The following is a 27,756-nucleotide window of genomic DNA, read 5'->3' as shown; positions in this document are numbered from 1 at the left end:
ATTTTCTTCTTCAAAAATGCTTGTAATGTTTGGAGCCTGGGTTTTCATTTAAGTTTAATTTTTCAAGGAGTGGTACTCTCAGCTAAGAATTTGTGGTCTGTTATGGAAGGAAAAGGTTAAGCCCATTTTTGCTTAATGAACTGAAAATTCTACATCAGTCATTCATCTTTGAGGCGTTTTGTAAGGGGGGGCCAGTTTATTGTCTTCACATACCCCATTTTGTCAAATTTTTTGTAGTGTTAAAGGCAGTTTCAGTTCTGCCTTTCCAATACATGGTCCTTTCATTCCTTTTATACAACCTATAAAATTGTTAGACTCAAAAGATTTAGAATTAATACGTGTGGGGCGCCTGGGTGGCACAGCGGTTAAGCGTCTGCCTTCGGCTCAGGGCGTGATCCCGGCGTTATGGGATCGAGCCCCACATCAGGCTCCTCCACTATGAGCCTGCTTCTTCCTCTCCCACTCCCCCTGCTTGTGTTCCCTCTCTCGCTGGCTGTCTCTATCCCTGTCAAATAAATAAATAAAATCTTTTAAAAAAAAATTAATACGTGTGCTCCAGTAAATCAGTTAACACCTCTTTCGGGTCAACATGTAAATTGTTTCAGATAGGATCGGTGTATCTATCTGAAGGGAGAGCTCTTGGTCAGGTAATCTTAGTTACATTAAAGGAATTCTAATCACTTTTCAAAAACCAACTTTACAAGCATATGTAAGTAAAAATAACGTTAATTAAAAAACATTTTTGTTGAACTAAGTAACCAAAAGCATCTCATGCTGTTTAACTTGGTAGTAGCTGTGTATAATGCCTAGAACAGGAGACATTCAATAAATAGTTGAATAAATGTAACAATTTTAAGAAAAACTTAGAATTGGTCTTCCTGAATAAAATAGTGAATGTAGGATTTTTTACCATGTCCCAGGGATAGATACTTGGAATAATAAAAGTAAAGCAGCTTAGAATAATAGTCACTAACAGTTTTATTGTTTAAATAGTCAAACTACAATATTTTTCCTGCAGTTCTGTTTTTAATATGTGCTTTTCCTCACAGCCAAATGTTTACAACAAGAATAGTAAGTAAAAATTTACCAACTTAGCTTTTTTTTTTTTTTAGTACATGGATGACTTTTAGAGTATAAGCCAAATATATCTATACACATATAAAATTAAGGGTATAAATAGAAAAATACCAGGCAATCCTGCTGTCTTGTTCAGTGTGATTCAGTTATGTTATTATGAAAATACACTACAAAAGAAACTTCATACCTAATTCCCTTCCTTTTCATTCATAATTACAACTTTTTAGTATATTAGTAACAAATGTTGATTGGTTTTAAGATAACATCTACTGAGGCAAAATACTTAACATTTAAACTGAGTTGAACTATTTAAGTTTCATTTTCCTTATATATTTAATACAATGATCAGAGAAGGAATGTTGCTTTTGTTCTGAGTATCATATTCTTTTATTGAGCTATGGAATTTGGATTTCTATACATTTAATATGCGTTTTATAATTCCCAAGATTTGGATGCGTGATACCTCCTCTTTCCTGAGTTTCTAAGGGTCATGATTATGAAGCCTCGGCAGACTGTTTAACAATTCTAAATTGTCATTAGAAGGTAGTAGCTTTAAATGAGTGCTTATTTGCTTGAAACAGCTGTTGGCATTTTTAACATAATAGTTTTGTATCTGATCCTAGTATGCTATATAGTATTTTCGTATTATAAGAAAATGACTTATACATTCTGTCTTCTTGCACTTTTTCTTCCAGTCGTTAAAACGTCACCATTATTGCTGGGATTCCAAGAAATCTCTACAAATGCCTCTGATGACATCGGAAACAATTGGTTCTAATCCTGTGAACTCTCTTGTGAAGAAAGCATGTGACTCCTTTGGCTTAGAGGCCATATCTTTCAGGTCATCCAAAGGTGCCCAAGCCACACCAATGGAGAAGATGGTGATACCTACAATGAAGATAGTTTTAAGTGAATTAAAACTAAGTTCCAGCTTATATATAAAATCAGGTATAAATATTTTTCATGAATGAGTAAGTAGTTGTAGAGAAAACTCTCTAGTAATGTCCGAAGAACTAAATCTCCTTCCCCAAATGGTTAGGTAGGTTTTAACAGTCATTGTGATGAGAAAGGGTAATCAAAAACAGAAGCTCAGCCATCAGTATAAATTACCACATTAACATAAGTCACATGATCACTGACAAATATTTGATAACCTGATAAACTCTTAAAAAAATAAACTACAGTAACATACTTAGTGAAATGGTGAACATATCCTGAGATTGGCATGAGAATGGGCCTCCTGCTATCATCACTCCAATTAATCATTTTACTGGGGTCCTAGCCAATGTAACAGCATGAAAGAATGGCACAAAATTTGGGATACGTAAATGGAAGTTAGAATTTCTAAGGCTGCTGTATTGCCAGGGATGGCAACTAGGCTTTTGTGAATAAGAACTTTCTTCCAGTTTGGTGTGTATGTTACATTGGCAAACTGACCAGTAGTGAGAAATTTGACCAAGCAAAAATCTGGTGGTAAAAACAACCAAAGAGAAAGGTCTGTGAAGCTGGAATAATTTCTTCTAGTTACACATGAGGCATAACCTCTGCATTCCCGTGGGCTACTAGAAGTCTTTGACTACTTTTTGGCTAGGGTGATAACTACATTAGTTTGACTCACCTCAATCCCAAGTGCAATAGTTGTTTACCATCTTTCTTTTGGGTGAAAATCCCCATAATGTTTTGAGAGTTTCTGAAATAGATTCTCTTCTATCTAAGACTTCATCCCCCTTCTAGTGGTATTCAGTGCCAAGAGTTGTGAATACTTAACATATAAATAAAGCAGGTTTAGTTTATGTAAAAGCTCCTTGAAACGATTTCTGATTTATTACCCCCAGTCAATACTCCCCTCTCCCCTGGCAAAAGAAAAAAAGGAAAAAGAAATTTTCCCCTCCGTTTTCCTCACCTGTAGATTGAATTCAAGCTCACATTAGTTAGCTCAGACCCAATATATAATTAGAGTTTAAAAAAAAAAAAAAGTTACAACCAAGTCCCGAAAGCCTAGGTATCCTGGCTTTTGTTAACTTTGTAACTTTGACTTCACTATCACTAAAGGATAATTTTCATGGAAATGGTGTGGCCCAACCTCCTGAAGTTCAACTAATTGCATAGAGAAAATATATTTGAATTAATCTAGTTCATTTAATTTAGCCTGAATCCAAGCCTGTTAACCATAAATTATTTCAGTAAGCTAAATTTTTTTAATTTATGAGAGAGAGAGAGTATGTGCATACATGCACAAGTGGAGAGAAGGGCAGAGGGAGAGACCCTCAAGCAGACTCCCCGTGGAGTGCCGAGCTCCACCTGGGGCTTGATCCCACGACCATGAGATCATGACCTGACCCAAAAGCAAGAGTTGGAAGTTCAACCGACTGAGCCACCCAGGTGCCCCTGTAGGCTACATTTTTAAGGAGTATGATAGCAAAAAGGTCTTTGATCTGGGTTAGTTGCCGATGTGTAGAAAAAGCCAATGTATAGCTTAAATTTCCATGTATCAGTTCTCTACCCACTAAATAACAGTATTCCATTAATATGTAAGTACATAAGTGCATTAACGTGCTAATAAATTATCAAAGGAAGAAAAGCTTAAGTCATTAGGAATTAAATAGGGAAAAGGATGTATGTAAGAGTATAGAAAAATGCAAGGCTGCCAATTCCCGTCTCCCAAGTTAGTGTTTTTATATTTTAAGTATTATTGGACTGCAAGCACTCAGTTTTATCCCAGGAATGGGAGTGCCAGCTTTTTGTTGCTGTATTTGATCCCAGCAACACATTATGGTAATATTTTCAGGAATGAGTGGCCTTTGCCAAAAGTAATATTAAGGTTGGGGTAAGGGAGAAAAAAGACCTTTTTATACCCTTTTACAACATCAGAGTGTGTTTTTATTATCTCAAGAAGAAAAAGACTAAAAAGGAAATTTGGGTGGAATAGAATTAAAGTCTACTGGTGCCCTTATCTTAGAAAATTCATGCAATCTAGAAAATTATCAAACAGATTCATGGTAAATTATGATAAACTGATTTTGGGGGGTGGAATATATTCCAAGTTTGAGCCAAACATAAGCGCCTGTAACATGTTTCCTTGACACATGACATGGCTCTCCTGGGCATTCTCCCAACAATACAGTGGTTAAGGAGTGTGAACTCAGCCAGACTGCCTGGGTTTGAATACTGGCCTCACCACTTGCGAGCTGTGTGGTTTTGAGGAAATTTGTTTCCTTACCCATAGAATGAGATTCCTTGGGCTGGTTTGACAATTAAATCAGTTAATATTGGGTAAAGCTCTTGGAACAGTGACTGCCATGATGTAGATGTTCATTCAATAAAATAAATGCTGAAGTTTATATTTATAAAACTCATTGAACCCCTCAGTTCCCTACCCAGCCAAAGGACAAGAACCTTACCGGCATCGTGTGCAGCAGCAGCCGGGCCTCGAACATCATCATAGGACTGGCCATCTGTGACAATTACCAGGAAGTTCTTGTTGGGGCTATCCCTCACGGGACCAAACACATTTCTAACAGTGAAGGAGATAGCATCGCCTGTCGCTGTTCCACCACTCATATAGCGAATGTTTCTGATAACAGCTAGGACATTCTCTTTGGTGCTATAATCAGTGAAACTGAATTCTGTGCGCTGATCATAGGTGAACTGTACAGCAGCTATCTTGGCACCAATGTCTGAGATTTCAAAAGTCTTGGCTATGTTGGAAACAAATTCAAGCATGAGGCGAAAATTACTGTCTCCGACACTGCTGGAGCCATCAATCAGAAAGGCAATGTTCACTGAGTTGTAACAGGTCTTGCTGCACATCATTTGCTCATGAGTGCAGAGTTTCTGTACCAGAGGCTTTACGTATTTTGTGGTGCCAAACCAGTTAGGCATGTGGTAAGAGAAGAAGCCATTATTCCGACAGACAGCCTAATGGAGACATAAAAGGGATCACAAGCTGTTTCTTCTTAAAAATTATAGAAACATTAAAACAATTATAAAAAACATTCTGTCTTGACTGTTCAAAGTTAATTCAGATAAGGGCCATTCAGCACTATGCTTCGAAGCCCAAAGGTAAAATCACTACATAACAGAAGACACCCTCACCTCCTTACCTTGTCAACAAATGCAACATCCTGAACCATCCCCAGTTCTTCAGGAATAGGCTTGGCCACAGAAACTATAAATACATTGACACCGAACTCTCTGGCCACGATGCCCGCTTCCTCGATGTCATCAGAAGGCCAGCCATCAATAAATACCACCACCACTTTGGGGATCCCTTTTCTTACTCCAGTGTCTGCTGTGAAGAATTTCTGCGCGGTGTGCTTCAAGGCTTTTCCTAGGTTTAAAAAAGAAGCAAGCTGGAATGGCACCACTGCTCAAATGACATTCTATTTCCCTGTACCAACTTGATGCCACCAGAGTTTAAGAATTTAACTTACGTAGAACTTAGTTGTATAACAGATGGGAAAGTTTTAATTATCCATCAGGCTTATTTGTCTTGTCTTCACAACCCATGTTACTGCCCTCATCACCTCCCAGAAGCCTCATGTTTCCTTACTGTACATCACTCACCAGTCAGAAACACGACTGACTCCCACTCCTGTACTTTCCTCTCTAGCCCCTTACTGACTGACCAGGACCACTAAAAACTCAGAAAAAGAGACGTTCCTTCAGAGGGTCTGTACTGCTACTTTAGTTCTTTCTGCCACATCTCCATTTGTTAAATCAGTCTGTTGATCTTTGCTTCTTTTTAACATGCCGAACAGGTACTTCTCTAAAGTGGCTGTCTGTTCTATCCAATATAAGGATAATAAAACACAATATTTTTTTGTGTGTTTTAAACAAGCAATATTAATTAGCCCTTCGGTATATTTTTCATTATAAATTGAGTGTCTTAGATGATCAAGTACCAACCTAGCCAAGATTTCAATGTCAGGAGGAAGAGTTTCACATCTGCTTATATAAAATAGCCTAAAACTGTTTTACATGTTTGATCACTCCTAACCCTCTCTTGTGTTATACCCCAGGTGCCAAAGTCTACTTACCTGTATTGGAATTACCCCCTCTGAAACCTACTTCCTTTATGGCAAACAAAACATCTTTGGCTGATGTAAAGTTTTTCAAGTAAAATTCTATTTTGGGATGTTCACTAAGTGGAGAAATGAAAAAAAAAATGTTATCTAAGGAGAACTGGAAAGGTAAAACAAGCAACAAAACATACCTTAAAAAAAAGTCTTTAAATTGGACAATGCCTAAGTTTCTTTCTTAATCCCATAGTAATACAGTCAATTAAGGTATTGCATCCTTACTTGAATTTTAAGGCATCTTGCAGAAATGTAACAAAAACCATTGCTACCTTGAGGTTTTATTTTATTCTGGGTAATATGCTAAATACACATTACATGTATCATCTCATTTCATCATAGCTCTACAAGGTAGAAACTATTTTCCCTATTATATAAATGAAGAAACTGAGGCTCAGGGTATTTAGGTAACTTGCTCAACAAAACAAAGCTGCACTTCAAATTCAGGTTTGTCTGGTGCCAGAGTCCATGCCCAACCTATATGGTGCCCCTGAAACCAGGCCTGGCTCAGAGCACTGGGCTTAATGGAGATCTGCAGAGTTGGGCAGCACAGAGGTGGAAGGTGGCAGGGTGGGAGACCCTGGAAGCACTCAAAAGAGTGGGTCTATTATATACTCAGGTTTCTGGTCAGAAGAGGCAATTCCAAGGACACTGGGACCAACATTTTAAAAATGAGGAGGTATAAGAAAATAAATTATGAAGGATTACAATATTGAATTTTTGTTATAAAAAATGATACATTACGAATCTTAAAATAATGTATATTGTAAGATTTGGGATTTTCCATATTTAATAGTAAAAGGATTTCAGCTCACTTATCACTACTGTGTTCATTAGAGAATATAGTGAAAACAGTTAAAGGCACCATTTGTTGTGTTTAGTTTTTAGATAAATCAGTATTTCATTAAGTGTAAAATTTAAAGATTTTAGTATTATCAATTACCATTAAGTCAAGAGTTTTGAGAGATAAACGTAGCACTGGTTGTATTTCTGTATATCTGGTAGAATGCTGGGTCACAAAATCAGATATTATGGGTTGATAACCTTCTCACTTTTATGGTCACTTTTCAACGATCCAAATTGTGATTTATGAGATTTAGTCTTGTTTTTGCATTCTTAATGGTATATTCTGTTATTCTGCTTAAATCTAAACTCTTTGATACAGTCTATTCTGATGTTCTTCCTAAAATAGGAAAACTATAAGCCAAGAAGTTTATAGAGAAGCTAGTCTTTGAGTTTATAAGACAGCGTAGCTTTCATCTTGAAAAAGACTTGGATACAAATCTCAAAGAAAAAAAATTAAGAAGAAAAGCACTGAGGGGAATTTGCCCCCCTGAGATGTTAAAATTTACAATTAAAGCTACAATAATCAAAGCATTGTGGAAAAGATGTAGAATTAGCTTATAGATCAAGGAAACTGACTTGCCTAAACTTGCATATAAAACTGGTATCTCATATCAATGGAATAAGAAGCTCAGTTGTTTTAAGAGTGTGGGACAAATTGGTTAAGTTATATAGAAAACAAAGTTAAATTCTCAAACCAAAAAAAATCTATCTAAATTAAGAACAAGTTGTAAAAAATAACATAAGAACAAATGAAATAGAAATGAATATTTGTAGTACTGGTGCTCCCCTCACAGACTGCTGATAGCAGTTTAAACTGAATCAGCTTTCTAGAAAGCAATTTAACTTTGTATCAGAAGCCTTAAAAATGTCAGAACGCTTTGACCCAATCTTACTTCTAGAAATCTAGTCTATTGAACTAATCAATGATGGTACAGGGTGACATAAGGATGTTAATCATAATGTAATGTGGAATGATGAAAAAACCGAAGAATGGTTTAACAAATAATCATGCAAAGGAACATTATACAACTTTTTTTTTTGAGAAAGAGTATGTGAGTGGGGGTGGGACAGAGGGAGAGAGAGAATCTTAAGCAGACTCCATGCCCAGCACAGAGCCCACACAGGGCTGGATCTCCCAACGCTGAGATCATGACCTGAGCCAAAATCAAGAGTCAGACAGTTAACCAACTGAGCCACCCAGGCGCCCCAAAACATCATTTTCTGAAGAGTAGTTGTGATCTGGTAAAATGCTCAAAATATTAAGGGTTGAAAAAACAGGACATATGACATTTTTATAGTTGGAGCTTTTGAAAATGCAACACACGCATGTAGGAGCGGTGGGAGATAGGCAAAATGGGTGAAGAAGAGTGGGAGTTGCAGGCTTCCAGTTATGAAATGAGTAAGTCAGGAGAATAAAAAGTACAGCATAAGGAAGGTAGTCAGTGGCACTGTAATAGCATCCTCTGGAGACAGATGGTAGCTACAGGTAGGGTAAGCACAGTGTGACATAGAAAGATGTTGAATCACTATGCTGTACACCTGAAACTAATGTAACATTGTGTGTCAACAATACTTCAATTATACACACACATGTACAAACAAATTTTCTTAAAATACTGAAAGGAGGGGCATCTGGGTGGCTCATTCAGTTAAATGTTTGCCTTCAGCTCAGGTCATGACCCCAGGGTCCTGGGATGGATCCCTGCTCAGTGGGGACAGTCTGCTTCTTCCTCTCCCTCTGCCACTCCCTCGGCTCATGCTCTCTCTCTCAAATAAATAAATAAAATCTTTTTTAAAAAATCAAGGATATAAAACATTTTATAGTGATTATCTCTGAGGGATATGTTTAGGAAATTGGTTATTTATGTACTTTTATATGTTTTTCAAGCTTTCTATAGTGAGCATATTATAATCCTAAAAGCCATCGATATTATTTTTAAATGAACAAAATTAAAAAGGTAGAACTTCAGATCTCCAAGGAACTATGGGAAATATTTAAAAGAATGACAAAATAGGAAGGAGGAATAGACATATCTCTTCTTCCTTCAGCAAAGAGGAATTAGGAATTGAGCAGAGTATATGTGCAGAAGTAATTTGTATGAGCAAAAAACCTTTTAATCTACCTTCTGGTCCTCAAATAGCATATAATTCTCAATCTTTTTATTCCAAAAAGGAAGCACTTATACCTACCTAGTCTGCTTAGGCAGTCTTACATCCTGTATTTATAGTTTGGGAATTCAGATTGTCCACAACTCAATATGTTTATATTGAACTGAAATGCATGTATCCACTAAAAGGACTGATCCTTTATCATCAAGTCTCCACCCATTTAAACAAGATTGGTACCTGGCTTGAACAAGGCCTACGTGTGGTCCTTCTGTTCCAATTCCCAACATTAGAGCCACTTTGCCAACAAAATTCTTCTGTAGATTAAATCGGCGCTGCCCAATATTAAAACTTCCATCAATCAGAAATGCAATGTCTGCTTTGCAGTCTGTGAACACCCAAACAAGTCTTTCTGTTAGCAGTTTCAGAGGAGGGAGGGAGGGAGACTGAATGTTACTTTCCCAAATGGATATCTGGACTCTTACCTTTATTGCCAGTTTTTTTCTCAGGTGTTTTCTTTAGTCGTTTCCCTGAAACGAAGTGCTTGGCATTAGTAAAAGGAAGACAGTTTCATAGCAAGAAGCCCACAAGGGGAAAAGCTCATGACAAGGAGTGTCATTCTTAAAAATACTTGTTTTTAAAAAATTAATTTCCTAAAAAAAATTAATTTTCTCACCATTTTCTGGACTGGGGAAGCAATGCCCCAGCAAAGAAACAAGTCAGAACTGTTGTAGGCCAATATATTTGATATGCCACGAATCCAGGCCTTGATATCTCAAACCCACAGTTGAGGCAGGACTGGAAACTCAAGAGTTAGATTCTAATGTTCTTAATTTCTTTGACTTTAGAACTGCCACAGTAAGGAGATCCCTGGCTATTTGTTAAAATGGACCAACACCAATTCCTTTTCTGCATACGGCAAATGGAACTAGGAAGTTCATGGTACTTTTACTTTGTCCAGTTTCTAGGCATGGGGTTTATCAGAAAGAAATAGCAGGACTTCAAGAGAACGTTTGGTAGTAGAGTTTATAATTGAAAACAGAAGGATAGGAATTTGAAATATAAAATTAAATGTTTCTTTATGTAATATACCAGTAAACATAAGATATTTATTTTGTGGGGTTTTTAAAAATTTTTTAAGATTTTATTTATTTGAGGGTCCCTGGGTGGCTCAGTTAGTTAAGCGTCTGCCTTTGGCTCAGGTCATGATCTCCGGGTCCTGGCATTGAGCCCTGGGTCAGGCTCTCTGCTCATCAGGGAGTCTGCTTCTCCCTCTCCCTGTGCCGTTCCCCCTGCTTGTGCTCTCTCTCTCTCTAATAAATAAAATATTTTTTTTAAGATTTGAGAAACAGAGAGAGCATTAGTGGAAGGAGGGGCAGAGGGAGAAAGAGAAGCAGGCTCCCCGCTGATCACAAAGCCCAAACGGGGCTTGATCCCAGGACCCTGAGATCATGACCTGAGCAAAGGTCAGACATTTAACCAACTGAGCTACCCACGTGCCTGTTTTGTGTTTAATACCAATTTCCTTTAAAAGGAAAGCTATCAACAACACATTTATTTTTAATTTCCAAATGCTGTGCCAGGCGACTAGGAGATAGCTTTCATATTTCATACCTGTTGATGGATGTGCTGTGGATACTGCTTGTCCCGTGGCTTCCTGGGTACCACTTTTTCCTTCTGTTAAAATAAAAATAAGACTATGTTTTGCTCTTACTTCTTTACTATCAAAGCATAATGAATCTAATTTAGGGGCCTATGGGATGATAAATGTAATCGAGTGATGGCAATTGCATGAGTACTTGCTTCATGCTAGTTTCAAAGAACCAAAATGGGTTCTTAGCTATTAAATCATATTTTAAAAGGATGACCAAAATGAATTTACATTCATTTTCATTCACTAGCATTTTGATCTAGTGTTACTTGGTAAATGTCAGAGCATTCTGATTGCAGACAATACAAGTCTGTCTTTTCCTTCTTTCTTCCTTTCTTCCTTCCTTTCCTTCCTTCCTTCCTTTCCATCTTTCTTTCTTTCTTTTTTTTTTTTTTTTAAGTAGGCTCCACACCCAGCTTGGAGTCCAACATGGGGCTTGAACTAGTGACCCTGAGATCAGGACCTGACCTGAAATCAAGAGTCAGATGCTTAACTGACTGAGCCACCCAGACACCCCAGACAATGCAAGCTTCTACTGCAGTCTTCTAAAAGCAAGATTATTTTTCCCCCATTCAGCCAAGTTTAGCTTGAGTGGGTCTTTGCCTATCCAGTCCCCTGATTCTAACCCATTGTTGACTCCTCCGAGTCTTGACTGCAGGCTTTTCCATCAGAGTCAAAGAGGTTGAACAAAGAAAAGCAGAAAACTTTTTTTTTTTTTTGGGGGGTTGAGGCAACATTTACACAAAAGTAAGAATAATGTAATTGTACCTACTTGTCACTGTGAAAGAAGCAGACCATCTGGAAAGTGTTTGAGACTGAATGCCATTGGCAGCTACTGAGGAATAGTTTTCTCGACCTGGTAGGCTATATATTCGCACAGGTCCCCCTGAGTTGCTGATTACTCCCCTGTAACAGAGAAAAGCAGCTGAAAAGCTACCCATACTTTTTCAGGGGTATCTAACTGACTTCTAGGCCATGTTACACTATTGTTGTGATTAATCAAGAAAATAGTTCGTCAGGGAAGATACATAAGGATGCTGCCAGCCTTTTTTAAAAATTTGCTTACACAGGTACAAAATCTGCCTGGGAGAAATGGTTTTGTGCTGTCAAACTTCTTAAATGTTGTTAGGAACATACCTGTAGGATCCTATTCCCTACAGCACAGAGATTCAAAGTTAATAGAACCAAATAATTTTCATAGTTTTCTAAGGTACTTTATACGTCCTTGGACTTCATTAAAAAAAAAAAAAAGTCTTGCAGGATAGCAGAGTGGGCGATGAATAGGGGCTCTGGAGGCGGACCTGGGCTTTTGGTTCCAATTCTGGCACCTGCTAACAGTGCCAAGATAGTTGGCAACTCTGAGTTCAGTTTCCTCTCTATAAAATGGAATAAAATTGTACCTACTCTTTACAATTGTAGAGTTGTCATGGAAATTAAAACAATGTCTAGCACGTAGTAAAAACTCACTAATACATCACATGATTAAGAATGTTCTAAAATCACAGGGATCTAGCTATCAAGAAATAATACAATTTGCCTTTCAGTCAGAAAGCTTTCCTTTCCTGGTTCTTCAAGGATATCCACGAAAACCTTAAAAATGTATCCATCTTCTGTGGCCAATATTGGTACCAAAAGAAAGAAGGTGGGGGTCCATTTGGCTAAAGAGGGAAAGAATATCATTACACTTAGATTTCTCTCCCTTGCACGTTTCAGCTTACCTGTGGATAGCTGCGCCACATATGCTTGATACAGACGCATACACTATGTTCCCAAACACGGAGAATTCCTCAAGAGCGCAGCCCCCTGGGCAAAGGACATCTGCTTTCTCTTTCCTGATATCCAGGCCTCGGGTAAAGCATGTGATAGCAATGGGAACTGAAAAGAATGGAGGGAATGTGATGACATTCTTAGGATTTTGAGGGGAGTCCCCGTGGGGTGGGGTGGGAACTAGGGTATGAGATTGAAGATTTATCTCCCTAATTTCTATACTTCTTGTTAAGAATATTAACGTATGTATGGTTCCACACCATTCCAATTTTAGCAATTGGAAACAGAACTAGAAAATGACACTAGTCATTTGTGATTTATTAATTCATTCTAGAAAAATAAAAATCTCAATTAAGATTATAACTATGGACACAATTGCCTGAGATAAAGATACTAAAGATACTGGGCTGAGCCTGAGAGGAACATTTTCCTTTTTTTTTTTTTTTTTTTTTTTTAAGTAGGTTCCGCACCCAGCATGCAGCCCAATGCAGGGCTTGCACTCATGATCCTGATGTCAAGTCCTGAGGTGAGATCAAGAGTCCATGCCTAACCGACTAAACCACCCAGGCACCCCAATGAGAAACATTTTCATAGACACACACACAAACCTCTCAAGGTCCCATCCTTTGCTTCGAGGACCATTTATACCAGTTTTTCTCCAAATGCAGTGCCTTAAAATTATATCTTAATTTAAGGAAGCCAGTAAACAGATGTTTCCCTTTACAAAATGTCATTTAGCTCAATCACCCATTTTACAGATGCAGAAATTAAAGCGATGGGGTTAATTTGCTCTAGGTCACACAGCCCAACTCCTGCAGGACAAGAAACAGGGAAGTTAGTTTCCATGCAATGAAGCATTTTTATCTGAATTGAACCTGCTTATTTCTGCTCCAAATCTGTCCAGAGAGATTTATCAGGCAGTAAATGCATTTTTAGAAAACACTGTTAATACTCTTCGAGTTTTACACACCAACCCAAGCTAATAAGGAATTGAAGTTCTTATTCCAGAAGATGTTAGGTAGACACAAGCTATTGGCAGCATGTAACAATATGTTAACTCATCAAGTTACTATAAATGTTAAGTTGAGAATAATGTTATTAAATACTATTTTCTAAACACAAGAAATTGTGGTAATCCAAACCTTTTTGAAACAGATGTTAATAAAAAACCAAAAAACAGCTTTTTTTTCAAGACAGAGTAATACTGTCTGGTCATCTGCCCATTTGAGTAGCCTGCCTCTCTCTACCAATGACCCTTTTTTATGAGCTCTCTGTGTTGAGCTGCACCCTGAACTGTGCATCTCTGTGGAAGGGAAGGCAGAATGCCAGGCACAATGCTGATTCCTTAGCTCTGAAATATGTGAGATTGCTGCGGAAGTTAAAATCCTTCCAAATCAGTAGCCTCATACCTGTGAGCCTTATACATGTGATCAAACAGCCTTAATCCTTCCTCCCACTTTTCGTATCATCAGAGGCTCTGCCTTTAGCTGCCAACACTGACTCGAATGGGGGGGGCGGGAAAGAGAAAGAAAGAGAGTGTGTGTGTGTGTGTGGCTGGGCTGGGGTGCTGAAAACAGCCCAGTGCAACACTTGCCCTCATCTCTCCTTTCAAGAAGAACAGGATAGATTTTGTAAAAGAGTTTGCCTTTTATATTGTAGAAAACACACACACCCATACTCGGACTTTTCACATGTGGAACAAACTGTTTTTAGACTCTCTTCAGTATGAAATGGGCATACAATTAGGGGTTATTCCTAGAAACCAGAGGTTCAAGCAAGGTGGGACAAGGATGTAAGCATCTCTGTGTCAGCTCTGACAGTGTGAAGTCGGGTCCGGGAGGCTTCTCCCTGACCTCAAACGCCAGGGACAACCGGAGACTAGTGTGCCCCTCGGTGGGACTCAGCGAATACTCCCCTGCCTTGACCTTTCGATGCCGATGCTCGGCTTCCCAGGTGCCTCCCACGATGTGAGTGTGGATCCGGAGAAGCTTCCTTCTCCACGCCTTGGGAAGAACGTCCCCATTGGATACCAGGGGCCCCCTCGCGTAGGAGAAATGGGTAAGCCGGAGTAGATACGCTGTGGGTATGGATGCGTGTGCGCCAGGCAGTCGCTCCAGCCTTGGCGCCCTCCAGCTGCGGTCCCCGGGGCCAGGGTCCAGGGGCTTGATCTGAGCGCGCTTCTACCTGCCGGCCCCCAACCCCTCCCACCGCCTGGCCCCAGCCCTGCTTCCCCGACAGGGGAACCCGCAACTCACCTGCTCCCTCGCTGCCCGCAGACTCTGGCAGCAGCAGCAGCAGACACACACCTGCGAAGAAAGGACAGCGCGAGGGCTGGCTCCAGCCTCCACCCCGCTTGGTGCGACGGAAAGGGGGTGGGGAGGAGCGCGTACCCACCGAGGCAGAAAACGGGAATCCAGGCTGCAGACATGGTAGTCGAGGGGCTGGCTGCTCGGACCTGGAAGACAGGGAGAATGCGAGGGAGGCTCCCGGGAACGGAGGCCCCTACGTCCCCACCACACTGCGCCCGCCCTCCCCTTGGGGATCCCGCACCCCTCGGAAACCCAAGGGCGGTGGAGGGGAGGGAGGTGACCTAAGAGGCCGCTGCCCCGGAGCTAGCGCCTCTCTATCTGGAGACGACGCTCTGGCTGCAAATCGAGCCAAACCCAGCATCGATGTGCAACCCCGGCCAGGGAGAGGGGTGCGATATCAAGACAGAAAGAAGCTGGGAACGACAAAGGAGAGACTCGGACAGGCAGGTGTCAGGGACCGCGCGCCCGCAGCCAGACGTCCAGGTCTCCGCACCTGAGTCAGATCCGCGCGGCTGCGCCTGAGTGCGGAAAGCGCGGCTCCTGCCGCTCTATAAAGGCCGGGCCGCGCGCATGAGCACTGCGCGGGGGGCGCGCGAGGAGGGGGCTGGGAGCCTGTCCCCCGGGGCTGGGCGGCGGCCGTCCAGCTCCGCCCTCACCCCCTCCCCGTCCCGGGGTGAGGCCCGCGCCGAGAGCCTCCCCCCCGCAGCGCGGACCTCGGCCACCTGGACGCCGCGTCCGTCCGTAGGGGAGGCGCCAAGGCCCGGGTCAGAGTCTCGCGGCCCCCGTGGGACCCGGCGTCAGGGGTGTCGGAACGAATGTAGAACGGCGGCGGGACCCGTGCCTGGGGACGCGCGGGGTGAGCCCGGGGCCCACGGCGCCGGCCGCGGAGGCTTGACGGCGCTCCGGGCGGGGCGGCTGCCCGACGTGCGCGGCCAGCTTCACTCGGGCTGGGGAGGGACGGTTCCCCGCGCACGGTTCCCGACGGCGGAGCTGCGGCCCCCGCGGGGAGCCTGGGCTCTGCTTCGGCCAAGGCGGCTGAGGTGGCGCAGGGCTGCTCTCCACCCAGAGGCCTTGCGCCCCCGAGAGCTTCCCGGTCCACGCGGCCTCAGAACCAACTTCCCAACTTCGTGCTTCCGTGAAAATGGAGTTCCTACTTCTGAATTAAAAGCAACCTGGGTTTGGCAAACGCGTGGCTCGTATTTTTAGAAACCCTGTCAACTGATTGGTTCTTCTTTCGGCCTCAGGGATCCAGCCTTCCGACCTGGTTTCTGCTGGACTCGGATTTTCCCCCAGAGGGCTCCATTACTGTAATGGGTAAGGCCACGCTTCTGAGGTGGCCCGGGCCCCTCATTGTATCTGCCCTTTCTTCCTTTCTAGATCAGGAAGGACTTCTACTTGATTGCCTTTCCAAATTCCCAGCCCTGTGGTCCGTTGTGATTGCACAGAATCTCCGATTTGGTGATGTGTCCTCCCCCATCGTGGTAACTTTTAACAGGTGGAAATGGGAGAAAGAGCGGAATTCACAGGGAGTGTGACAGACAAGTGACCTCCATGGCAGCCTAGGAACCACCTCCAGACCCAGGAGAGGTGGCAGGATGCTGTTTTGTTTTGTTTTGTTTTGTTTCCCTAGTAGTTTTACTTAGTCCCAAGAATAGCATTTTATTTTGGTGCAAAGAATAACCAGTAATGTATATGCCATAAAATCCATCCCTTTTAAGTGTAAAATGCATGATTTTTAGTGAGTTTACAGAGTTGTGCAACCATCTCCACAATCCAGTTTTAGAACATTTCCATTACTCCCAAAAGGATCCCTTCTCATCATTGACAGTCAGTTCCCTCTCCCACCCTCAACCCTAGGCAACACTGATTTGCTTCCTGTCTATACATTTGCCTTTTGTGGACATTTTCTATAAGTGGAATGATACAGCTTCTTTTACTGGGCATAATGTTTTTGAGGATTATCCATGTTGTAACATGTATGTGTTCTTCCTTTTTATTGCTTAGTAGTATTCTCACACATTTTGTATTAGGAAAGAAACATACCACCATCACCTGGAAGACAAATATTGTAGTGATTTTATAACTATTCTCTTCATCTGGAATGAGTATTTGTACCAGGCAACTGGGGAGTGCTGATTTCATTACCTTTACTATTTGAATATCTTCTGGAGAGAAAGAGACTCATTAAATAACATCTGTTGGCTGGAAGGCTTTTTATTCTTATTTTCATGGCTGCTTTAAAAGATTCAATCTTTTCCATGGTAGAGAGTTACCCTTTTCTTAGAAACCCAGTAATCTAGCCACCACCCCCTGATATTTTTCTTGGGAGAAATTTCTAGCCTTCAGGACTATTAAAGCTGTCTTTTTCATTATTGCTTATTGAGTGTCCTCAATCAGTGTTGGATAATCTCCCAATTGTCATGATGCTACCTAATGAGGGAAGCATCGTGGAAAAAAGCTACCACTCCACTGCTCAGCAGGCAGGTGCCCAAATGACCAGAGGGGTGCATACTATTCAGGACTCCCACAGGGCACAACCCTCCAGTGATGTAATTTCACTGAACAATTTGGCCCAGTCAAAACTATGCAGCTATTTCCATGATTGACCCTGAGTCTGTGACTACTAAAAAATAAAGGAAATACCTCATTGAGTTTCATAGTTGTTTGCCCAAAGATACAATCTTAATTATTTTGTTTTGAAACCTTTAAGAAAAGTTATTCTTTCCTTATTTTTCTGGTCTGAAAGACCAACCAAGGAGGGTGAGGGAGTGGGGATGAGATTTCTCATCCTCACTTAGTTTGTACCTCATGCTTACCAGAAGTATATTAAGGAAAAAGTATCTGAACTTAAGAGGTAGTTTTCTCTGCTGTGGGAATATTTGGAGAGGGAAAGCCAAAGAAATCTGGGTATGTTTGACTTAAAAAGACAAATTGTTGAAATTACAGTTTCGTATTCAGTTGGGTGACATTTCCGGTTATTGTACTCCTGGGATGCCTGGTTAGTTTTCCCTGCTTTAATTAAGACTATTTGATATTCAATATTTAGACTAACTCCCTTCAAAGCAGTGGATTCCTAACTGGGACTCACAATGGAATCACCTGGGGAGCTTTAAAAAGTACTGAAGCCTGAGTCCCATCCCAGAGATTCTATGTAATTGGTCTGGAACCAACCCTGGGACCAGGGTATTAGAATTTTTTAAAGCTCCCAGGTGATTCTAATGGGCTGCCCAAGGTACATAATACTTACCTCAATGTTAGAGGTTACGCTAATAATTCTAGTTTTTCATTCTTTTTTTCATTATCTTTTCATTAAAATTCCATCAAAAATATACCTATTGTGTTTCCCAGATAAAACATGGAAGCATCTTCTGGCCTGATGGTTGCTGAAAGACAATCCTTAACAGAAGAGTTGAAAACTCAATTTCAAAAGTAATTTTTCCCAAGTGTGCTGTCTGGTCACATTTCTAACTTTGTGTAGAATGGGCTGGCCTTGTTAAGGGAGTGAACTACCTCTAAAACTAATACCTTATGGGGCATCTTTAGGCTTCAGGATGCTGCTGACAGCTCAAAAGAGTTTCTCAAGAATGGTATGGTTATCTGATTAGATTTGGCTCATTACCTATATGGATAAGCTCTTAGTTTACAGGTCCCCCCTCTGTTCTGTTTTTACCTAAGTATGAATCCAGTGTTACCTGGAAGTTTTTATGTTTTTGTTGTTGGTCTTTTATTTTTATCTTCAAAAGGAGTATCAATCCTGTCCCACCCCCTATACTCATTTAGCTCCCTTGTAAACTTATTTAGCTAATGCAATACATGGTAACTTGTTTTTATTTCTGTTACAGTGACCTTAAAATGAATTTCTTCCCTTTAGGGAAGTGTACGTTTATCCTGCAGTATCCCATAGGCTCCTATGTTTGGTTATAGACCATAATCAGTTTGAAAACTCTCATCATCTATGTTATTTTATCACATTGATGATTTTTCTAGATCTAGTTTTCCTGATTGTTTTTGTTTATGTCTAATACTAAGCAAGTACATCTAGCCTTTTGGTTTTTGATGATTTCTAGCAAAGTAATAAATGTCCATAGCTTCTGAGGAGTGAAAAATCAAAGAGTTGATTCACACTAAATTCTTTTTTTTTTTTTTTTTTTTTTTTTAAAGATTTTATTTATTTATTCAACAGAGATAGAGACAGCCAGCGAGAGAGAACACAAGCAGGGGGAGTGGGAGAGGAAGAAGCAGGCTCATAGCGGAAGAGCCTGATGTGGGGCTCGATCCCGGATCTCCGGGATCACGCCCTGAGCCGAAGGCAGGCGCTTAACCGCTGTGCCACCCAGGCGCCCCCACACTAAATTCTATACCTGAAACTAATATTATATTGTATGTTAACTAACTGGAATTTAAATAAAAACTTGGAGAAGACAAAAGTTGATCCTGATAACCCTATGACCACTAGAGATCACTTTCTCTTTTTGGAATTCAGTTTCCTTTCCTATAAAGTTAAGGGGTATTAGACCAAGTGATTGGAAAGGACCTGCCACTGGCCACTTCTGTGATTGGGCAAATGCTCCCTGGGCATATATTGACTTTGAGGGTTATGCCATTTTTCTGTGGTTTGGGAGGCCTTAGGAAACACTGGCTATGCCAGCTAGTTCTCAGCTGCCCCTCAGCAATCCTAGGACCCATCCTTTCTTATGCAAGTTCTCTTTCTAGTCACCTCTCACTGCTAAATTATGGACTGGATCACATTTGGCCCTATTTAACAAGAAAAAAATAGAGGTCACATTGGCCACTGAAGTGCCACTGAGACTTCCCTCCTGAGCGAGGAAAGCTGTGACAAGGAACATAAATTCGTTCTATAAGCCCAGCATATATCCCATGTAAGCTTCTCAAGATCAAGGATCTTCCTCTCTTTGATCTCTCTTTGATTGCTGTACCCCTAGTTCCCAATGCAGTGTCTAACACATAATGGATACTCAAGAAATATTTGTTGAATGAATGAATCATCACATTCTATTTTATCCCTTATAGTGATATATATCATATATATATCATATAGATATATATCATATATATGATATATTTATATTTATATTTTACTGTTATTTTTTAAAGTAGGGTCCATGCCCAAGGTGGGGCTTGAACTCACCACCCGGAGATCAAGAGTCTCATGCTCTACAGACCAGTCAGCTGCCCCCCTCTTGTACTGATTTTTAAAATCTTTGTATTTTAGAATTGTTTTAGGCTTACAGAAAAATCAATAATACAGAGTTCTTATTATCCCACACCCAATTTCCCCTATTAGTAACATCTTGTATTAGTATGGTATAGTTGTCACAGTTAATGAACCAATAATGACATATTATGATTGACTAAAGCCCAAACTTTATTCAGATTTCCTTAGTTTTTACCTAATGTCCATCTGTTCCAGGATCCTATCCAGGATACTACATTACATTTAATCAGCACGTATTTGCTTAGACTCCTCTTGGCTGTGAAGCTTTCTCAGATTTTCCTTATTTTGATGACCTTGACAATTTTGAAGAGTACTGGTCAGATATTTTGTACAGTGTCCCTCAGTGGGGATTTGTCTGATGTTTTTCTCACCATTAGATTGGGGGTATGGTTTTTTGGGGAGGGCCAGAGAGGTGAAGTAACGTTTTCATCACATCATATCAAGTGTGTATATCCTATCAACATGAGTTATTACTGTTAGCTTTGACCTTGGTCATGTGGCCGAGGTGGTATTTGTCAGGTTTTCTACTGTAAAGTTACTCTTTTATACCCTCTTTCTATGCTGTCCTCTTTGGAAGGATGTCACAATGTGCAGCCCACACTTAAGGAGTGGGGAGTTATGTTCAACCTCCTTGAGGGCAGAGCAGCTACATAACTTATTGGGAATTCTTCTGCAAGGGATGTTAGTCTCTTCTCCCCTATTTATTTATTTACTCCTTGTTTTTTTTTTTATTTGTGGTAATTCTTCTCCAAAAGGATGTAAGCTTCTTCAAGGCTGAGACTATTCCATACGCTCCTCTATATTCCCAGCGACTTACACAATGCTTTGGAGTACGGGTAGAAACTCTGTCACCAGTATAAAGGATGCTTCATAGCTTCCAATCCTGGCAGCTCTCTGCTGATGACTTACTCTTTTTTACTGCAAGATGGGGGCCAGAAAGTTACCCATTTGGCTCTTGGCAAAGGTGTAATAAAAATGCTAATAATAGTAGTGATCCTGGCACTGTGTTAAGCTCTTTATATGTGTCCCCATAAGAATTTTTGCAACATACCTGCAAGGTGGATACCGTCCTAATTTTATAAATGAAGATACTTATGTCCGGACTGATTATAAGACATGTCCCAAATCACACAGCTAGAGTGCAGAGCCAGGGTTCAAATTTGTTCTCTAAAGCCAATGCCCTTAACCACCAGATTATACTGTGTTTTCCCTCATAATAGCTAAGTAAATCCACAAGGAGAGCCAAAGGTCATGGAAGTGACAAAGGCTAGAAGAAAATGGAAAAAGAAGAAATAAATCTCTGAGTGGAGTGGCTGGTGTGTGACCTCTGAGATCTGCTATGAAATTGGTAAATCCAAGAGAAACACATAACCCATAGGTTAGCATAACAAGATAATTATAAAATATTATCATGTATTCCAAACACAAAGATAGCAGATTTTGCTCATATTCTTAACATTCAGGTCAAACAGTAATTTCTAAAATATATCCATATGGAGCAAAAGCCTAATGTGATTCAGTTAGCTTTTAAGATAGATGGGCATTAGTGATGATCCCAAACCTTTGCCTCCAGAGGTCCATTTTCTCATATACATACAGTGGGATTATTCATTCTACTGTTTCCCAGGAGATGTGGTTGATTTGCAGTGGGGTGGTCAAATGATAGTGACAGTAATGGTTATTTGAAGTCATTGATCTAATGGCTTGTTCAGCCATTAGATCTGAAATATATCTCCACCTGTGGTCCTGGGGAATTATACACTGACACTGTTGCTCAAATGTGAAGCTCACATAATATTTTCTACTGGAACAAAGAGTGTAAGCTAAAAACAAAATGTTTCCAAATAGGGGTGCCTGGGTGGCTCAGTCGTTAAGCGTCTGCCTTCGACTCAGGGCGTGATCCCAGCGTTCTGGGATCGAGCCCCGCATCAGGCTCCTCTGCTAAGAGCCTGCTTCTTCCTCTCGCACTCCCCCTGCTTGTGTTCCCTCTCTCGCTGGCTTTCTTTCTCTCTGTCAAATAAATAAATAAAATCTTTAAAAAAAAAAGTTTCCAAATAATTATATACAGTGAAAGTCAATTATTACACCTTAATTTTTATTTGATAAATGCTTATTTATTGATTTTTGCTAGGATTATATACTTTTTTTTAAAAAAGATTTTATTTATTTATTCGACAGAGATAGAGACAGCCAGCGAGAGAGGGAACACAAGCAGGGGGAGTGGGAGAGGAAGAAGCAGGCTCATAGAGGAGGAGCCTGATGTGGGGCTCGATCCCATAACGCCGGGATCACGCCCTGAGCCGAAGGCAGACGCTTAACCACTGTGCCACCCAGGCGCCCCAGGATTATATACTTTTTTAAAAAAAGATTTTATTTTATCAACTGGTGCTTATGACAAGTGCACTCCTTAATCCTTATTACCTATTTCAAATCCCCCCCCCACCACCATTAGTTTGTTCTCTATAGTTAAGAGTCTATTTCTTGGTTTGTTGCTCTCTCTTTTTACCTTTGCTCCTTTGTTTTATTTCTTAAATTCCATATCTGAGTGAAATCATAGGGTATTTGTCTTTCTCTTACTGACTTATTTTGCTTAGCATTATACTCTCTAGCTCCATCCACATCATTGCAAATGACAAGATTTCATTCTTTTTGATGATTGAGTAATATTCCACTGCACCCACCCCCCCACACACACACATCTTCTTTATCTCTTCATCAGTTGGTGGACATTTGGGCTCTTTCCATAATTTGGCTGTTGTAGATACTGCTGCTATAAACATCAGGGTGCATATATCCCTTCAAATTGTTGTTTTTGTATCCTTTGTATAAATACCTGGTGCTGTGATTGTTAGATCATAGTGTAGGTCTATTTTTAACTTTTTGAAGAACCTCCATACTGTTTTCCAGAATGGCTGCGCCAGTTGCATTCCTGCCAACAGTGTGTGAGTGTTACCCTTCCTCCACATACTCACCAACACTTGTTTCTTGTGTTGTTAATTTTAGCCATTGTGACAGGTATGAGGTGGTATCTCACAGTAGTTTTAATTTGCATTTCCCTGATGATGAGTGATGTTGAGCATCTTTCCATGTGTCTGTTGGCCATGTGTATGTCTTCTTTGGAGAAATGTCTGTTCATGTCTTCCGCCCATTTTTAAATTGGATTATTTGTAGGGTTTTTTTTGTGTTGAGTTGTATAAGTTTTTTATATATTTTGGATACTAACCCCTTACTGGATATGTCATTTGCAAGTATCTTCTCCCATTCCTTTTAATTTTGTTAATTGTTTCCTTCATTATGCAGAAACTTTTTATTGTGATGTAGTCCCAGTAGTTTATTTTTGCTTTTGTTTCCCTTGCCTCAGGGGACCTATGTAGAAAAATTTGCTACAGCCTATGTCAAGGAGGTTATTGCCTATGTTCTCTTCTAAGATTTTTATCCATTTTGAATTTGTTTTTGTGTGTGGTAAAAGAAAGTAGTCCAGTTTCATTCTTTGCATGTTGCTGTCCAGTTTTCCTAACACCATTTGTTGAAGAGACTGTGTTTTTCCCATTTGATATTCTTTCCTGCTTTGTCGAAGGTTAGTTGACCATAAAGTTGTGGTTTTATTTATGAATTTTCTATTCTGTTCCATAGATCTATGTTTCTGTTTTTGTGCCAGTATCATACTGGTTTGATCAGTACAGCTTTGTAATATAACTTGAAGTCCAGAATTGTGATGCCTCCAGCTTTGCTTTTCTTTTTCAAGATTGCTGTGGCTATTCAGGGTCTTTTGTGGTTCCATATAAATTTTAGGATTGTTTGTTCTAGTTCTGTGGAAAATGCTGGTAGTATTTTGATAGGGATTGCATTAAATGTGTAGATTGCTTTGGGTAGTATGGACATTTTCATAATATTTTTTCTTCCAATCCATGAGCAAGAAGTTTTTCCATTTCTTTCTGTCATCTTCAATTTCTTACATCAGTGCTTTATAGTTTTCAGAATACAGATCTTTTACCTCTTTGGTTAGGTTTACTCCTAGCTACCTTATGGTTTTTGATGCAGTTGTAAATGGGACTGATTCCTTGATTTCTCCTTCTGCTTCATTATCGGTGTATAGAAATGCAACAGATTTCTGTACATTCATTTTGTGTCCTATGACTTAACTGAAATCGTGTATCAGCTCTAGCAATTTTTTGATGGAGTCTTTTGGGTTTTCTGTATAGAGTATCATGTTATTTGCAAATAGTGAAAGTTTGACTTCTTCCTTGCCGATTTGAATGCTTTTTATTTCTTTTTGTTATCTGATGTCCGAGGCTAACACTTCTAGTACTATGTTGAATAATAGTGGTGAGAGTGGACATCCCTGTCTTATTCCTGACCATAGAGGAAAAGTTCTTTTTTCCCCTATTGAGGATGATATTAGTTGTGGTTTTTCACATATCATCTTCATTTTGTTGAGGTGTGTTCCCTCATTCCCTACATTGTGGAGGGTTTTTATCATGAATGAATGGTGTTCTTCGTTAAGTGCTTTTTCTGCATCTTTTGAGAGGATCATATGGTTCTTATCCTTTCTTTTATTAATGTGGTGTTTCACATTGATTGATTTGTGAATATTGAACCACCCTTGCAGCCCAGGAATAAATCCCACTTGATCATGGTGAATGACTCTTAACGTACTGTTGGATTCTTTTTGCTAGTATTTTATTGAGAATTTTTGCATCCATGTTCATCAGAGATATTGACTTGTAGTTCTCTTTTTTAGTGGAATCTTTGTCTGGTTTTGGAATCAGAGTAATGCTGGCCTCATATAATGAGTTTGGAAGTTTTTCTTCCATTTCTATTTTTGGAATAATTTGAGAAGACTAGGTATTATCTCTTCTTTAAATGTTTGGTAAAATTCACCTGTGAAGCCATCTGGCCCTAGACTTTTGTTTGTTGAGAGATTTTTTATTACTTATTCTTTGCTGGTTATGTCTGTTCAAATTTTCTGTCTTCCTGTTTCAATTTTGGTAGTTTATATATTTCTAAAAAATTATCCTTTCTTCCAGATTGTCTAATTTGTTGGCATGTAATTTTTCATAATATTCTTTTATAATTGTATTTCTGTGGTGTTGGCTGTTATTTCTCCTCTCTTATTTGTGATTTTTTAAATTTAGGTCCTTTCTTTTCTTTTTTTTTTTTTTTTTTCCCTTGATGAGTCTGGCTGGAGGCTTATCAATATTATTGAGTTTTTCTAAGAACCAGTTCCTGGTTTCATTGATCTGTTATATTGTTTTTTAAAATTTCTATATCATTTATTTCTGCTCTGATATTTATTATTTCCTTCCTTCTGCTGTTTTTAGTCTTCATTTGTTGTTCTTTTTCTAGCTCCTTTAGTTGAATGGTTAGGTTGTTTATTTGAGATTTTTCTTGCTTCTTGAGGTAGGCTTGTATTGCTATATACTTTCCTCTTAGAACCACTTTTGCTACATCCCATAGGTTTTGGACCATTGTGATTTCATTTTCATTTGTTTCAGTGTACTCCTTTATTTTTTCTCTTATATCCTGGCTGATCCATTCATTGTTCAGTAGAATGTTATTTAACCTCCATGTATTTGTGATCTTTCCAGACTTTTTCTTGTGGTTGACTTCTGAAAATCTGGTTTCATAGTGTTGTGTCCAGAAAAGATGCATGGTATAACTTCCACCTTCTAAAATTTTTTTAAGCTTGTTTTGTGTCCTAATATGTGATCTATTCTGGAGAATGTTCCATGTGCACTTGAAAAGGATGTGTATTCTGTTATTTTAGCATGGAATGTTCTGAATATATCTTTTAAATTCATCTGATCCAGTTTGTCATTAAAAGCCATTGTTTCCTTGTGGATTTTCTGTTTAGATTATTTGTCCATTGATGTAAATGGGGGGGGTATTAAAATACTCTACTATTACTGTATTATTATTGATTAGTTCCTTTATGTTTGTTAATTGTTTTATGTATTTGGGTGCTCCCACATTGGGTGCACAAATATTTATAATTATTATACCTTCTTGTTGGATTGTCCCCTTTATTATGATATAGTGCCCTTCTTTGCCTCTTGTTACAGTCTTTGTCTTAAAGTCTAGTTTGTCTGTTATAAGTATTGCTACTCCGGCTTTCTTTTGACATCCATTTGTGTGATTAATATTTCTCTGTCCCCTCACTTTCGATCTGCTGGTGTCTTTAAGTCTGAAATGAGTCTTTTGTAGGCAGCATATAGGTGTATCTTGGTGTTTTATTCATTCTGTCACCTGTCTTTTGATTGGAATGTTTCATCCATTTACATTCAATGTAATTACTGGTAGATATGTATTTATTACCATTTTGTTACTTGTTTTGTGGTTGTTTTTGTAGTCCTTCTCTGATCCTTTCTTGTCTTTTTCTTTTTCATGCTTTTCTGGTTTTCTTTAGTGATATATTTGGATTTCTTTCTCTTCATTCTTTCATAGTAGCAGTTTTTGATTTGTGGTTACCATTAGGTTTGTGTATAACATCTGCATATAGCAGTCTATATTAAGCTGATGATTGTTTAAGTTTAAACCCATCATTTACCCCTCCCTGTGTTTTAGGTATATGGTGTTCATATTTAAATCCTTTTATTTTGTGAGTTCCTTGACTGATTTTTTACAGAAATATTCATTTTTACTACTTTCATGTTTCCCACTTTCATACTGTCATTTTTGGTCTTTCTTTTCCACTCAAATTGTCCTCTTTAATATTTCTTGTAGGGCTGATTTGGTGGTTGTGAACTCTTTTAGTGTTTGTCTGGGAAACTCTTTATCTTTCCTTTTATTCTAAATGATAGCCTTGCTGGATAGAGTATTTTTGGCTGCAAGCCATGTTACTTATATCTGTTTTACTTAGATCTTTGGCTGTGGCCTTGTTCTTTTCTTTCACTTGGGACAAATTTCTCTGTCTTCTCATTTTGTCTAAGTCTCTGTGCCTGTTTCTGTGTTTTTGGAAAGTCAGCTACATATCCTGTTATTGAGGGTAATGGATTTATGAAGAAGAGGTCCTATAGTGCCTTATAGTATAGTGTCCCCTATTCCCCTGGAGTCTCCTCCAGACGCTTCCTGGAGTCTCCAGTGTGTGTTGTGTGCCCTCTGCTATGCTTATCCTTTAGGCCAGTCATCTGCAGAGACTCTCTTTGCTTTTTGGGGGCAGTGTTTGGTCCCTGGCCTGAATGTGGCGTGTTTTAACTAGGTATGCTCCGGTCTGCTTGTGAAATGAGACCTGTTGTCACCACTGCCAGAATTGAGACTCTGAAAAACTCCCGTATTGGGAGACATGCTGTAAGCAGTGGCTTGGGCTGGTCTTCTGGGGGAGGAGGCCTGGTGCACTAGGACTGAGGTAAGCATGACTGGGAGGGGCAGTTGTACCAGAACACAGGGGGCGGGTCTTGGTGTAAGCAAGTTAGGTAGCGAGTGTTGGACTTGTTCCCACAGGTGGCCCTGTGCTTATGCTGAGGGGTGGGTGAGGGAAATGGCACTGGCCAGTTCCTTTGTTCCCAGAAGGGTCGCTCTGTGAATGCTGCCTCTCTGGGACATGCCTCAAGAAGAGCAAGTAACCTCTCCACTATGTGCCCCAGGCACTCTTCAGATTGCTGTTTTCACGTTGTATGCCTGCAGGCTGTTTGCCTTGTCTTCACTCCAAGAGAAGCCCCAATGCCTCCAGGCTCTCCCAGAGCAGAG

General features: G+C 39.9%; 1 protein-coding gene across 1 annotated transcript; it reads right to left on the bottom strand.

Moving 5' to 3' along the window:
• Positions 1 to 960: 960 nt before the first annotated feature.
• COCH (cochlin) lies at positions 961 to 14,977 on the bottom strand. Its single transcript, XM_045802625.2, has 11 exons — positions 14,920 to 14,977; positions 14,781 to 14,831; positions 12,477 to 12,633; positions 11,531 to 11,664; positions 10,722 to 10,784; positions 9,593 to 9,637; positions 9,348 to 9,495; positions 6,117 to 6,220; positions 5,181 to 5,407; positions 4,479 to 4,995; positions 961 to 1,965 (listed from the first exon to the last, which is right to left on the bottom strand). Exons 1-11 carry the CDS (start codon positions 14,951 to 14,953, stop codon positions 1,790 to 1,792), a joined length of 1,656 nt encoding a protein of 551 aa, XP_045658581.1. The 5' UTR covers positions 14,954 to 14,977; the 3' UTR covers positions 961 to 1,789.
• Between the last annotated feature and the right edge of the window lie 12,779 nt (positions 14,978 to 27,756).

This window comes from Ursus americanus, chromosome 35 (genome assembly GCF_024610735.1).
Source record: "Ursus americanus isolate L20-20 chromosome 35, mUrsAme1.1.p, whole genome shotgun sequence".
NCBI classification, from domain to species: domain Eukaryota; kingdom Metazoa; phylum Chordata; class Mammalia; order Carnivora; family Ursidae; genus Ursus; species Ursus americanus.
This window is presented reverse-complemented; position numbering and strand designations above follow the sequence as displayed.